General features: G+C 47.0%; 1 protein-coding gene across 1 annotated transcript in view; it reads right to left on the reverse strand.

Annotated features, from left to right (window-relative positions):
• Positions 1–15,702, reverse strand: part of ANO2 (anoctamin 2) — a 207,727-nt gene that overhangs the window by 139,471 nt on the left and 52,554 nt on the right. The window contains exons 6-9 of the mRNA XM_058189662.1: positions 14,198–14,252; positions 11,592–11,643; positions 5,567–5,622; positions 3,034–3,075 (exon numbers count right to left, since the gene is read on the reverse strand). Of these exons, the coding sequence (XP_058045645.1) occupies positions 3,034–3,075; positions 5,567–5,622; positions 11,592–11,643; positions 14,198–14,252 (205 nt within the window). The remainder of the gene's footprint in view (positions 1–3,033; positions 3,076–5,566; positions 5,623–11,591; positions 11,644–14,197; positions 14,253–15,702) is intronic.

The raw sequence follows: 15,702 nt of genomic DNA on the forward strand, positions 1-15,702 counted from the left end.
GCCTCTCAGCCACTGCATCCCTATAATGACTGGTTAAAAAGGTAAAGGTAAAGGTTCCCCTCGCACATATGTGCTACTCATGGCCGACTCTAGGGGGCGGTGCTCATCTCCGTTTCAAAACCGAAGAGCCAGCGCTGTCCGAAGACATCTCTGTGGTCACATGGCCGGCATGACTCAATGCCAAAGGCGCACAGAATGCTGTTATCTTCCCACCAAAGGTGGTCCCTATTTTTCTACTTGCATTTTTTACGTGCTTTTGAAACTGCTAGGTTGGCAGAAGCTGGGACAAATGACGGGAGCTCACCCCGTTACATTAGGGATTTGAACTGCCGAGCTGCCAACCTTTCGATCGACAAGCTCAACGTCCTAGCCCCTGAGCCACCGCGTCCCCTTAATGACTGGTTACTAAGTGGCAAAACGTATCTCATCCAAAACTGCTTAGAGATAAGGACCATACCAGGAAACTATTGGTCAATAAGATGCTTGCCTTCGGTGTTTAAATTATTTACAGGCATAATATTCTTTGCATCAGTTTATATATCTTTCCTACTGAAAGATCCCCATCATCAAAAATCTCTAGAGAGAACAGAAAATTCCATAGTCTTACAGAATAATTGTCATTTTTCCTATCACCCATCTCCTCCCACTTATGACTGTATGACTGTAACCTTGTTGCTGATATCTTTACAATTTATTGATTAACTTTTCCTAATGCGATTTGATTGCTTATTTGTACCCTACGACTATCATTAAGTGTTGTACCTATGATCCTTGACGAACGTATCTTTTCTTTTTAGATATACTGAGAGCTTATGCACCAAAGACAAATTCCTTGTGTGTCCAATCACACTTGGCCAATAAAGAATTCTGTTCTATTCTAATAGTGGACTACATTTAAGATTATTTAGAAGGAAATAACTTCCTTCCAAGAGAATGGAAAAGACATACAAGTATAATTATCAACTTCTGTTTCATAAAATGGTTTTGGAGAATCTCTCCCGGAGGCTCAAGGAAAGCCTCTGGAGCAGGGGTCTCCAACCTTGGTCCCTTTAAGACTTGTGGACTTCAACTCCCATAGTCCCTCAGCTTTGCTGGCTGAGGGACTCTGGGAGTTGAAGCAGGGGTGAAATCTAAATTTTTTTGCTACCTACTCTGTGGGTGTGGCTTGGTGGGTGGGTGTGTCCTGTGACTGAGTGGGTGTGCCCAACTCTATGTCACTCACAGCCAGGCCCACTCAGTCACAACCCCCTCACACCAAGACACGCCCACAGAACCCAGTAGGGGAAAAAAATTAATTTCTATTCTGCCTTTTCCCTTTCCCTCGCCACCTGTTCTCCCTTCACCTAGGCCCCGGAGCCGCCACCTGCCTCAATGGGGTTGGGGAATGTACCATTCCCCAACTCCGGCCTTTCTCCGGAGCTGCCGCCCAATCATCACCCGCTCGCCGCCTGCTCGCCCTTCGCCTTTGATCAGGGCCCAGGGACGCCCCATTCCCTGAGGCCCCAGAGTTGCCCCCTGCTCGCCGCTTCCTCAACCGGGTCGGGGAATGCACCATTCCCCAACACCAGCCTTATCCCGGAGCTGCCGCCCGCTCTTCCTTCGCCACGCGGCATATACTTACTTTCTTCCAGTGGCTGGCTGCCGGGAAAGGAAAGCATCCAAAAGTTACTAGAGTTGCTCTCCTTGAATATGCCGCCTTGTTCTATGCGCTGGCTGCGCAAGTGCACACCCAACCTGCCACTGATAAATAAATGAAATAAACGGGTGTGCGCTTGCGCAGTCGGTGCATGGAACACGTAGCAATGGCGGTGGCAGATTCAAGGAGAGGGACTCTAACTTTTGGAGTCTTGCCTTTCCTGGCAGCCAGCCGCTGGAAGAAAGTAAGTATACGCTGCGTGGCGAAGGAAGAGCGGGTGGCGGCTCCGGGACAAGGGTGGTGTCGGGGAATGGTGCATTCCCCAACCCGGTTGAGGCAGGAGGCAAGCAGGGGGTGGTTCCAGGGTCTCAGGGGAATGAGGTATCCCTGGGCCCTGACCAAAGGTGAAGGGGGAACAGGCGGCGAGCGGGCAGCAAGTGGGCAAAGGAAGAGCAGGCGGCAGCTCCGGGGAAAGGCCAGAGTCGGGGAATGGTGCATTCCCTGACCGGGTTGGGGAAGGCGGCGGCTCCGGGGCCTCGGGAAATGGGCCCCAGCCCCTGACCCGAGGGCGAGCAGGTGGCCTTCCCAGTGTTCCGGTGTCCAGCTTGCGAAGGCTAGACTGTGGGCCGTGGACTGGTTCGGGGGCGTGGCCAGCCAGTGATTGCTACCGGATCGGCGAACCAGAACCAAACTCCGCTATCTACTCGCCCGATCCGGTAGCATTTCACCCCTGAGTTGAAGTCCACAAGTCTTAAAGGGACCAAGGTTGGAGACACCTGCTCTGGAGCCTATGGAGGGCAAAAAATGGGCCTACCAGAAGTATCAGAAGTCTGGAAATGGGTCCATTTCCAGCCTCTGGAGGGGGTGCGAAGCGAACTGGTTGTTACAACCGGTGAATCCCACCACTGTATAATAATACATTGACTCCAAAATAGTGGAACATCTTTTTGTGCAATCTCTTATCAAGATCGATCAGCTGTGCAAGATCAAGAGAACTTCAGCTTTGGTCACATCTTGTTTGTCTAAAAGCAGTGGTGGGATTCTACCGGTTCACACCAGATCAGTAGAACCGGTTGTTATGTAGTTAAGTAGTTCGGACAACCGGTTGTTAGAAGAAATTTCCTTTTGTTTTGTTTTTTCCCCTTTACAGGGTTAATCCCACTGAATAGTTCCTATGCACATAGCTAGGCCCACCTGGTCACATGACCAGCTAGCCACACCCACCCAGTCATGACCACCAAGCCACGCCCCAAAATAAGCCACGCCCACAGAACCCGTTGTTAAAAAATTTGAATCCCACCACTGTCTAAAAGTCTTTTAACGACAGACCTATTTGCAAGGACTAGTCCGTCGTTAAAACTTTCATACCAACCCAGATGAGGCTGCAAATATTTTACCTTCCTTTCATTCATGTCCTTGCTTTCACCTACATATTCACCCTGAAAAAAAAAATCAATGACACATATTAAAATATACATTTAATAGTGGCATCAAACTGTACGTTGAAACGTTTTAAGCCAAGCACCGTCTATAAAAACTGCTCTTTAGTCCAGACCAATAAATTGGCTTTTGCCGTTCTGATAAAAACTTATTTCTCATTGCTAGCAGAGATATCAAGAGTAATTTTTCTATCTCCTAAAATGAAAGTGCTGACCTAGATTTCTTAAACTCCCCAAAGTATTTTACTGATAAAAGCTCACGATTTCCTTGAGCAACTTCCAAAGGCAATATTAATAACTGGGTTTTCCCATATCCCTCTCCACTTTATCACCTTCTAATTGTGCCTTCGTTATCATGTTTTACTCCCCAAAGACTTCCTGAAGCATAGATCTAATTGGAGGATGGTTGGAGATGGTGTTAATGAGATGAAATATATTATAGAATGTATTGAATAAATAGAACCTGTAGCAGTACTATCATATCAAATTGATAGGGAATAGAATAGAATAAAAGAACAGAGTTGGAAGGGACCTTGGAGGTCTTCTAGTCCAACCCCCTGCTTAGCCAGGAAACCCTACACCACTTCAGACAAATGATTATCCAACATCTTCTTAAAAACATCCAGTGTTGGAGCATTCACAACTTCTGAAGGCAATTAATCCACTGATTAATTGTTCTCACTGTCAGGAAATGTCTCCTTAGTTCTAGGTTGCTTCGCTCCTTGATTAGTTTCCACCCGTTGCTTCTTGTCCTACTTTCAGGTACTTTGGAGAATAGTTTGACTCCCTCTTCTTTGTGGCAGTCCCTGAGATATTGGAAGACTGCTATCATGTCTTCCCTGGTCCTTCTTTTCGTCAGACTAGACATACCCATGTCCAGCAATCGTTCTTTATATGTTTTAGCCTCCAGTCCCCTCATCATCTTTGTTGCTCTTCTCCGCACTCTTTCTAGAGTCTCCACATCTTTTTTTACATCGTGGCGACCAAAACTGAATGCAATAAGACTATTTCTGTACAGTCTTTGTTGAGTGCAGAGAGAGAAGGCTCCTCTCTCCTGTCTAAAAAGGGGTATTTGATGGCAAATCTTTATATTTCTCCCAAGACTTTGATCCTTAAGGCTCTTCCTTAGCAGTTCACACTATATAAAGATATTGTCAATCTCCCTGTCAGTCCTGCCAAAGAAACTGAATATAAAATAATAGAGTCAAAAGGGACCTCAGAGGTCTTCTAATCCAACCCTCTGTTCAAGCAGGAGAAGCTATACCATTTCAGACAAGTGGTTGTCCGATGTCTTTGAACACCTCTAGTGATGGATTTGTTGGTGTTGGTTACCACCTTTAAAGGGCTCCATGGCTTAGGACCGGGCTATTTACGAGACCGCCTTCTGCCACCGATAGCCTCCCAATGATCTGTGCGCTCCCACAGAGCGGGCCTGCTCAGGGTGCCGTCGACCAAACAATGTTGGTTGGCGGCCCCCAGGGGAAGGGCCTTCTCTGTGGTGGCACCGGCCCTTTGGAATGAGCTGCCTCTGGGGTTACGCCAACTCCCCGACCTCCGGACCTTCAAACGTGAACTGAAGACTTTATTATTTCATCGTGTGGGACTAGCCTAAGTGTAATTTTTTAATTGTAATTTTAATATTTACTTATTTATTTATTTATTTAATCGCATTTTTATACCGCCCTATCTCCCAAAGGGCTCAGGGCGGTTTACAGCCTAATAAAACATACATATAAATACAAAATAAAACACCAATTTAAAAAACTGATTAAATAAGGCCGAATATTAAAACTACAATAAGATAATAAAAACCCGTTAAAACCAGATTTAAAATTTAAAATTCTAGTCCAGTCCTGCGCAGATAAATAGATGTGTCTTAAGCTTGCGGCGAAAGGTTCAAAGGTCAGGAAGTTGGCGAAGTCCTGGGGGAAGTTCGTTCCAGAGGGTGGGAGCCTCCACAGAAAAGGCCCTTCCCCTGGGCGTCGCCAGCCGGCACTGCCTGGCTGACGGTACCCTGAGGAGTCCCTCCCTGTAATATGGGTTTTATGTCGGTCTATGACCGTTTTAATTGATTCGGCCTACTAAATATTTGTTTTTAATTCTTTTTTAAAATTTGTTAATTGTATTTTATGTTTTAATACGGCTGTAAACCGCCCTGAGTCCTTCGGGAGAAGGGCGGTATAGAAATTAAATTATAAAATAAATAAATAAAATAAAAATTTCTGAAGGCAAGCTATTCCACTGGTTGATTGCTCTAACCATTAGGAATTTTTTTCTTAGTTCTAAGTTGGGGTTCTCCTTGGTTAGTTTCCATCCATTGTTTCTTGTTTTGCCTTTTGGTGTTTTGGAAAATAGCTTGACCCCCACCACTTCTTTGTTCTCCAATATAATATTTGGGACCTTGCTGAATTTAATGTGAAACAAATATGAACAATGCTCTCATTCTAAACTCAGTCCTTATGAAAATTAAGGATTAAAAGTGTATACTTACGTCATGTAGAGGATAAGCTGTTTCATAAACATTATTTGCTATTAATGTGTTAATACCTAAAAAAAATAAAAAGGTACAAGTTAGGATATTATCAGTATGGTTTTGTTATGGGGTGTGTGTGTGTGTGTTTACCTGCCTTTCAGCAGAATAAGGTCATTCAAGAGATTACCGGAGCTTAAATTTAGAGCTGAAATTAATTTTCCAAATTATAACAACTTTGGAGGTGGGAGGAAATCAGATTTTGTCTCTGAAAATGCAGCGTTAAACTGTAGCCAACATTTGAGTTTTAGAATCCAAATTTAAATTCAGCTGATTGATTTTTTTTTCTTCAAATATTCAAGATGCTCTTTACCTATAATTATGTCTTCATTCTTCATTTTAATATGATTTATGAACGCAATTGGGAGTTATGCTGCTATTGAAATGGCGCCATAACTTAAAAACGGATGCAGTTGCCAAATATTTACTGAATGCTAAAAGACATGATTCTTTTTTATGAGAATATATATATATATATATATTCTCATAAAATTAACATTTCATCAAAAGGAGCGATATTAAAATATAACCCACAATATTGCCCATAAAAATCCAAGCAACATTACTGTCATTTAGGGAATGTGATCTTAATCTACCAAGGTACCTAATGATTCCATTTTGGGCAATTTTTTCAAGTTTTATGACTGCTGGCCTCTAAAACCGGGAATGATTCCATCAGCCAAACATCCTTAGTCCTTTGCTAGCCTTCTTTGGAGAAAAAGGGACAGGCTGATATTCAATATGGAAGTTATCACTTCAGAATAAAGCCAGTGAAATAAAGCAAAGATTCCCGTTGTGTAATCTAAATCAGGATGGCATTTCTGATGGTTAATATATCAAATTTCTGGGGTTATATTTTTCAATCCAGGAGGAGGAATATATATATATATATATATATATATATATATATATATATATATATATATATATATATATATATATATATATATATATATATATATATATATATATAAAACAAATATTTGTCAGAAAACAAATATATATATATATATATGTAGGTCTTTGGTTATTCGGGTTTTCTCCCATGTAGAATTGGAAGTGTCTTGGTGATGTTTCGACAAAGTCTCATTCGTCATCTTCAGGCTGGTTTTTACAGCTTCGTGCTTCTGGGAGAAAACCCGAATAACCAAAGACCTACATACAAACACCCGCGAAAACCTCAGAAAACATCTATATCTATATCTATATCTATCTATATATATATATATATATATATATATATATATATATATACGGCCTTGGACCTGACCCAAGTAGTTGATGGCCCTACTCACATTGTGGGTGGCACTCTGGACCTGATTTTTGTCTCTGGTCAGTGGTTGAGAGATCTGGACTTAAAGGAAATAGTCACTGAACCTTTGTCATGGTCAGATCACTCTCCCCTTCGTCTGGACTTTCTGACCGCCATTCCCCACCGCAGGGAGACGGAGCCGATACGTTGGTTCCGTCCCAGGCGCCTGATGGACCGGAGGGTTCGGACGGAGCTTGGGCCATTTCCTGAGGGTCTGGCTCGCGGCTCGGCTGAGGAACTTGTTGCAGCCTGGGAACGGGCCGCGGCGGGGGCCTTAGACCGTGTCGTGCCTTTGCGGCCTCTGACCCGGCGCAGGTCCCAACCGGCTCCTTGGTTCTCCGAGGAGCTGAGAGGATGAGCGCGGAGAAGGCGCCTAGAGAGTTCCTGGAGGTCTAGCCGTTCAGAAGCTGATCGGACACTAGTGAAGTCCTATACTAGGGCTTACCTAGTGGCATTGAGGGAAGCGAGGCGTAGCTACGCCTCCTCCCTCATTGCATCGGCAGATAACCGCCCAGCCGCCCTGTTTCGGGTGACCCGCTCCCTCCTACACCAGGGGGAGCGGGATGACCCGGTGCAGGGGCGTGCTGAGGAGTTTAACGGTTATCTATACGATAAAATCGTTCAGCTTCGGGATGGTTTGGACCAAGATTGCGGTGATACGGGTGAGACGGCTGAGGGTGGTCTTGGTGACATTTTATGGGATGAGTTTGACCCTGTCGCTCCCGAGGACATGGACAGGTTGTTGGGGAGGCTGAATGCCACCACGTGTTTACTGGACCCGTGCCCCTCCTGGTTGGTGCTGGCCACGCAGGAGGTGACACGAGGCTGGCTCCAGGCGATTCCTTGGTGGAGGGTGTCTTTCCGGCCGCCTTGAAAGAGGCGGTGGTGAGGCCCCTCCTCAAGAAGCCTTCCCTGGACCCGGCTGTTTTAGGTAATTATCGTCCGGTCTCCAACCTTAAGCGGCGAAGGTTGTAGAAATATGGTGGCATATCAGTTTCCTTGCACCTGGATGAAACTGTCTATCTAGACCCGTTCCAGTCCGGTTTCCGGCCCGGTTACAGCACGGAGACGGCTTTGGTCGCGTTGGTGGATGATCTCTGGAGGGCCAGGGATAGGGGTTGTTCCTCTGCCCTGGTCCTATTAGACCTCTCAGCGGCTTTTGATACCATCGACCATGGTATCCTGCTGCGCCGGTTGGAGGGATTGGGAGTGGGAGGCACCGTTTATCGGTGGTTCTCCTCCTATCTCTCCGACCGGTCGCAGTCGGTGTTGACAGGGGGGCAGAGGTCGGCCCGGGCGCCTCACTTGTGGGGTGCCGCAGGGATCGATCCTCTCGCCTTCTGTTCAACATCTACATGAAGCCGCTGGGTGAGATCATCAGTGGGTTCGTGTGAGGTACCAGCTGTACGCGGATGACACCCAGCTGTACTTTTCCACACCGACCACCCCAACGGCCATCAAGTGCTGTCCCGTGTCTGGAGGCCGTGCGGGTCTGGATGGGGAGAAACAGGCTCAAGCTCAATCCTCCAAGACAGAGTGGCTGTGGATGCCGCATCCCGCACAGTCAGCTAAATCCGCGGCTGACCATCGGTGGCGAGTCATTGGCCCCGATGGAGAGGGTGCGAACTTAGGCGCCCTCCTGGATGAACGGCTGTCTCTAGAAGATCATTTGACGGCCGCTCCAGGAGAGCGTTCTACCAGGTTCGCCTGGTGCGCCAGTTGCGCCTTTCTGGACCGGGAGGCCCTATGCACGGTCACTCACGCCTCGTGACGTCTCGCCTGGATTACTGCAACGCCTCTACATGGGGCTTCCTTGAAGGGCATCCGAGGCTACAGTTAGTCCAGAATGCGGCTGCGCTGGTGATAGATGGAGCCTCGTGGCTCCCGTGATAACACCCATCCTGCGCAGGCTGCACTGGCTACCTGTGGCCTTCGGGTGCGCTTCAAGGTTTTGGTGACCACCTTTAAAGCGCCCATGGCATAGGGCCGGGTTATCTACGGGACCGCCTACTGCGACCAGATACCTCTCACCGACCCGTGCGCTCTCACAGAGAGGGACTCTCAGGGTGCCGTCAGCTAGGCAGTGTCGTCTGGCGGCGCCCAGGAAGGGCCTTCTGTGGGGCTCCCACCTCTGGAACGAACTCCCCAGGACTCCGTCAACTTCCAGATCTTCGAACCTTCCGTCGCGTGCTCAAGACTCATTTATTCATCTGTGCAGGACTGGCTTAGACTTTTAAATTTAGAGGGGTTTTAAATTGATTTTAATATTTATATTTCTATTTTTAAAAATTGGTATTATTAATTATTGGCATTAGAATAAGTCTTTTAATGATTATTTTAATTTGTATATTGATGTTTTTTATATGCCTGTAAACCGCCCTGAGTCCTTTGGGAGATAGGGCGGTATATAAGTTTAAATAATAAATAAATAAATAAATAAATAAAATATACACACACACACACACACACACACACACACACACACACATACATACATATATATACCTTGATATAAAGGTATGGGTTTTTTAAAATAACAAGCTGAAGTTATAAAGCAATGTTTCTCAATTTTGGCAACTTTAAGATGTGTGAATTCCTCAGCCAGCAATGCCTGCTGGCTTTAAGATGTGTGGACTTCAACTCCCAGAATTCCTCAGCCAGCCGTGCTAGCCGGCTTTAAGATGTGTGGACTTCAACTCCCAGAATTCCTCAGCCAGCCATGGGAATTCTGTGAATTGAAGTCCATTCATCTTAAAGTTGCCAAGGTTGAGAAAACTGTTATGCAGTGATGCAGGAGGCACAGGGGGATGGGATGGGCAGACAAATTTTGGAAATGGGGACTTCCAGACTGCTGGTTACCTGAGAGCCTAGGGCAGGGGTGTTAAACTTAAGGCCCGGGAACTAGAGCCGGGCTGTGCGGCGCTTGGATCTGGCCCGTGGGACCACCCTGGAAACAATGAAGTGCCTCTGCCAGCGAAAACGGTTTCCCTGGCAGAGAGTTGCAGGAGGCCATTGCAGATGAAAACAGAGCTCGTGAGGGCTGTGTGTGCCCCCCCTCCCCCGGATAGTCTAGGGCAGGGGTCTCCAACCTTGGCAACTTTAAGACTAGTGGACTTCAACTCCCAGAGTTCCTCAGCCAGCTTTGCTTTGTCCACAAGTCTTAAAGTTGCCAAGGTTGGAGACCCCTGGTCTAGGGCAGGTCTAGGTCTAGGGTCTAGGGCAGGAGGTCGTCGCAGCCGAAAACGGAGCTCAGGAGCCCATTTTCTCTGGCAGATGGCTGGGGCCACCACAGGCTCCCCCAACACGAGTGATATCGAGCTGGCCATACCCACCCTCCCCATGCCGCCCCCCCCCCCCGGCCCCCTGAGGTCAAGCACAACCCTGATGCAGCCCTCAATGAAATCAAGTTTGACACCCCTGGTCTAGCGTATCAAAAAAGGAGAATATTTGTAGCTCTCAGGGCTGACACGAGCTTGTTCTCTGAGCTTGGTGGCTTTCCGGCAGACGTTTCAATAACCAAATTAGGTAACGTCATCAGTGCGAGGGCTGCACTGCAAGAAAACAACCAAGCTCAGAGAGCACCAAGCACTCTTCAGTCTAGGGCCGTGTTGGCGAACCTTTTCGGCACCGAGTGCTGAAATGGGAGCCCACGCGCGCATGTGCCGGGAACTAGAAGTGCAGCCGCCCGGTGCACATGCGCGCACCGGGAAGATGATCATCTGATTTCCGGTGCGTGCATACGCACTGGCTACCTGGTCTTCCGGTTTCTGGCTGGTGCTCGTGCACGTGCTGGAAACAGGAAGATCCTCTTCCCAGTGCGTGCATGCACACCGGGTGGCTGGTCTCCCAGTTTCTGGTGCTCCTGCACACGTGAAGACCAGTTGGCCGGCACACCGGAACCTGGAAGAGCAACGGGTGATGGCTCGCATGTCTGGAGAGATGGCTCTGCATGCCACTTTTGGCATGTATGCTATAGGTTTGCCAGTGAATATTCCTTCCAATATGCCCTATTCAGATCATGAAGAGGTAAGACATACATCTGAGAATGTCTCCCAATTCTGCCATTCCTTCTCCTGAGCTGGAGCAACCACACAGGTCTCCCTAGTAGATGACTCAGTCTTTTCAAAACACACTTGAATATAGGCAGTCCTCAATTTACGACCCCAGCTACGACTAGAATTCTGATGGCTCAGCAAAAAAGTTGTTAAGTGAATCACGCCCGATTTTACAGTGATTTTTAAGTGAATCACTGCAATTGTTCATGGAATCGCCCGGTCGCTAAGTGAATCTGGCGTCCTCCATTGACTTTGCGTGTGAAGCCATTCTTCCAAACAGGCATTTTTGGTTGGAAACCAGCAAAAATGGTGACAAACTGGGATCATGAACATTGTAACCGGTCATAAACGTGAGCCGGTTGCCAAATATGTGAATTATGATCACGTGACCATGAGCCCCCCCACCCCCGGTGCAATAGTTGTAAGTGCGAGGACCGGTCGTAAGTGCAAGGATGAGACTTTTTTCAGCACGGTCAAAACTTTGAACAGATCCCAAACAAATGGTTGTAAGTCGAGGAGTGCCTATATCGCAAGAAGCTGACATGTTCGATGAGATGGTTAAAACATATTGAGACGCGTCTTCCACGATGCTATATTTAAAATTCAACCTTTTTCTTACCCATGCTGTTTTTGGCTTTTGAAATATATGTGCGCTTCAAAATTTCATGTACCTATAATTGGGGGTGGGGGTGGAAAAGAACAGGAAAAAGAAAAAGAGAAATCACTTACAGATGATTCCTCAAAATTTAACAGAAGCTAATCAATCAATGTACATCTAAAAACCAACCTCCACGATAAAACCAAATTCTGACTACCATTTTGCCATAATAGCTCCGCGTAGCTCCCATATAACACCGCTCCTGCGCAGACTGCACTGGCTACCTGTGGCCTTTCGAGTGCACTTTAAGGTGCTGGTTACCACCTTTAAAGCACTCCATGGCTTAGGGCCTGGGTACTTACGGGACCGCCTGCTGTTACCACATGCCTCCCACAGACCCGTACGCTCTCACAGAGAGGGACTTCTCAGGGTGCCGTCCGCCAAGCAATGTCGGCTGGCGGCCCCCAGGGGAAGGTCCTTCTCTGTGGGGGCTCCCACACTCTGGAACGAACTTCCCCCTGGTTTACGTCAAATGTCTGACCTTCGGACATTCCGTCACGAACTGAAGACACATCTTTTTATTCGCGCGGGGCCGGCTTAAATTGATTTTAACAAATTTTTAAATTCTTAGTAATTAATTTTAAATGGGGTTTTTTAGCTTATTATATATTTTACTTCTCAGGCCAATTTTAAAATAAGTTTTTTAACTGCATTTTAAATTTGTATATTGTACCGTTTGTTTTATTCTTGCCTGTACACCGCCCTGAGTCCTTCGGGAGAAGGGCGGTATAGAAATCAAATAAATAAATAAATAAATAAACAAATAAATAAATAAATGGGGAGATTCATAGAGTTCTTTATTTATTGCATTTCCACAGTTTTAATAATGGGTATAAAAAGAAGAAGAAAGAAAAATATACCAGACAAAATTTGAAAAACATTCAGGGGTAGAAAGGTAGGAGGACATACAGGGGTGGGCTTCAAAAATTTTAGCAAGGGGTTCTCTGCTCGGTTACTGGATGGGCGTGGCCATGGTAGGTGTGGCCTAGTTGGCCATCTGCACCACGGGGGCGTGGGGGGCATTTTTGTACTCCCCGGGCTCTGGAGGCTTTTCTCAAGCCTCTGGGAGGGCAAAAATGGCCTCCTCAGGCTCCAGAGGGCTTCTGGAGACCCAAACTTCTGGTAGGTCCGTTTTTTGTCCTCCCTGAGTCTCCGCGCATGACCTGCACTTACCTGCATTCAAAACGGGCCGTGTGGGGACTCCTGGGAGGGGCAGGGTGGGGTGGAGTGTTCTCTGAACTGCACAGAATCTTAACTAGAGTTTCTCTCGAACCCCTGCAAATTCCCAGCAGCCCACCCCTGAGGACATACCTTTAGAAAAAAGTTTTCCTTCTATTGTAAAAAAAAATTTCCTGTGTTATAAAAGGTAGCACAGCTTTACAATATTCCAAAGGGGTGTTGTGCCTCGCCCGCACTCCTCTCCTCAGCCGGGCCCCTCCCATCTCCTGCTACCTGAGCCAGAGACTGATAATGAAGAGGAACGGCCTGGCATGCCTCCAACCCCCAGCCCTGGCACCATGCCCGGACAGACTGAGCAAACAAACCTCCCTCCTACAGCATGTGAGCACGAAGCCAGCCATGTGCTAGAATTGCCGGCAGCAGACCAGGAGGACGGAAAGACACAGTGGATGGATCCCCGCTTCCGGAGAATGGAGAGGCAACGTCAGCAAAAGGAAGGGAGGGGCAGGCCTGGATAAGTGCTGAGTCATGGAGCCACACCCCACAGCCTATATAAAGGATCTGCTTTTTGGCATTCCTTGAGTCAAGCAAAGTCTCATCTGGTTGCTGAAGTCACACCTTGGATTCCTGCCTGCCCTGAGAACTCTGACAGGAATTTGGCAAAGATGCAGAGGCTTCGTGGCCATGCTTGATACAGACTTCCCAGACCCGGCCGTCGGAGAGGGAGGGGGACACGACAAGGGGTGTCAACCCATAAAGATTCCTAACTTCTAGGTATAACAGAGAACAACATGGAAGGAGACATTATTTTCAGCAAACAATGAACCACAGGAGAAGTTCTAGCAGAACGCCTACTGGAAGTTCTCCAGAAGTTGTGGGTGCTTCATCACTGGAGGTTTTTAAGAAGAAATTGGACAGCCACTTGACTTAAATGGTATAAGGTCTCCTGCTTGAGCAGGGGGTTGGACTAGAAGACCTCCAAGGTCACTTCCAACTCTATTCTGACATAGATATTACTGCGCCATGGTAGTGCAGTGGTTAGAATGCAGTATTGCAGGTTAACTCTGCTGACTGCCAGCAGTTCGATCTTGACTGGCTCAAGGTTGACTCAGCCTTCCAACCTTCTGAGGTCATTAAAATGAGAACTCAGATCATTGGGGGCAATGCACTGACTCTGTAAAATGCTTAGAGAGGGCTGCAGAGTACCATGAAGCGGTATATAAGTCTAAGTGCTATTGCTATTGCTATTAGCTGAAATTTTGAGCCTCCGCACTTTGAATCAGCACCTCGAAATAGAAATCCTCTTTGTTTCTCTTATCTGTGGCTAAAGTGATGGAAAGCATTCTAAGCCATAATCCAACAATAGCCTTCTTGTGGATTTAACTTACGATTCGACTGCGGGTGCCGTTGTCAAAAAACGTATCTTTATCTTGAATGTTGTACCTTGAAACAGAAAAAGAGAAGAAGAAAAAAATCAGTTCCATGACATTATAAGGCTGTGTTGGCGAACCTATGGAAAGGGTGCCAGAAACGGCACGCAGAACCATCCCACGGGGGATTCTTGCTGGCTTCTCTTCTGTGTTCCTGTGCAAACATGCATGCCAGTCAATTAGCTGTTGTGTCCTCCTTGCCTCCATCTGAACGATGGGTTAATTAGCCGGCTCTTATCAGCTCTGGCAGCAAAAGAATCAGCGTCTGCCAAGAGCCCTCAATAGCTGCCAAGACACTGGTGAGTCACAACCTTCAGCTCTAGTCAATCCGTGGATTTGCCTGATACAAAGAGACACATCAGCTCTTGCTGTCTTTTATATCCTGTGGGGTGTGGCTCCATGACTCAGCACTTCCTAGGCCTGCCCCTCCCCTGTTTCTGTCGTTCCCTTCTCTCCTGCCTATAAAACCTGGGATTGAGCCAAGCCTGATTGCTGTCAGCTGGGTCTGGAGGTGTGGCCTGGGGGGGAAGAGTCAGGAGAAGGAGGCCTCGTTATCTCTTTCACTTGGCCTGCTTCTGGCTCCTGGAGCTGATCCAGGGAGGCTGGTGCTTCTGAGGTAAGTCCTGACGGCCCTTCCCCCTCACTGTCCAAATCACTTTCTGGCAGCAGGCCCAACTCCGAGTCACTTTCTGGCAGCAGGCCCGGCTCCAAGGCACTTTCGGGCATTGGGCCAGGTTTGAGGGCGGGAACCACAACATTAGCCTTCGTGCATGCAGTAGCCCAAAAACCAGAAGAGCAGCATTCTGTCGCGCAAGCTCATGCCGGCACCCAAACTTCTAGGTTTCCATCGCGCACACGAGCGATGGCCAGTTGTTCATCAAGCCACCTCCGGAACTTCAGGTGCCGGTGCGCGCATGCTCATGGAATGCTGCTCTTCCGGGTTTTGGCGCTCCTGCGCACATGATTGCCAGCTAGGTCACGTGATCCAGGCGGGCTGGTTTTGTGTGCCATTTCCGGCATGCAGGTCAGCACACAGTGATGTAAAAGGTTAGCCATTACTGCCCTATAGAACAGCATCAGGATGTTTTTTATTCAGAAAACAGAGGTTCTAACACTACAAAAAAATAAAGCTGATTTACTTCAAGCCCAGAAGTTTGGCTTATTCAACTAAGGTTGAATACCTGACCTTCGGACTTTTCGCCGCGAACTGAAAACATATCTGTTTGTTCGTGCGGGGCTTTCTTAAATTGTTTAGTTTTAAATTCTAAATTTCTCTCTGGTTTTAATTGGGGTTTTTTAGATTCTTAATTATTTTAATTTCGGTCACACTGTATAATAAGCTTTTTAATTGTATTTTAACTGTATATTGTTTCTTTTTACTTTGGCTGTACACCGCCCTGAGTCCTTCGGGAGAAGGGCGGTTTATAAATCTAATAAAATAAATAAATAAATAAAATAAATAA

Source organism: Ahaetulla prasina, chromosome 7 (genome assembly GCF_028640845.1).
Source record: "Ahaetulla prasina isolate Xishuangbanna chromosome 7, ASM2864084v1, whole genome shotgun sequence".
Taxonomy (NCBI): domain Eukaryota; kingdom Metazoa; phylum Chordata; class Lepidosauria; order Squamata; family Colubridae; genus Ahaetulla; species Ahaetulla prasina.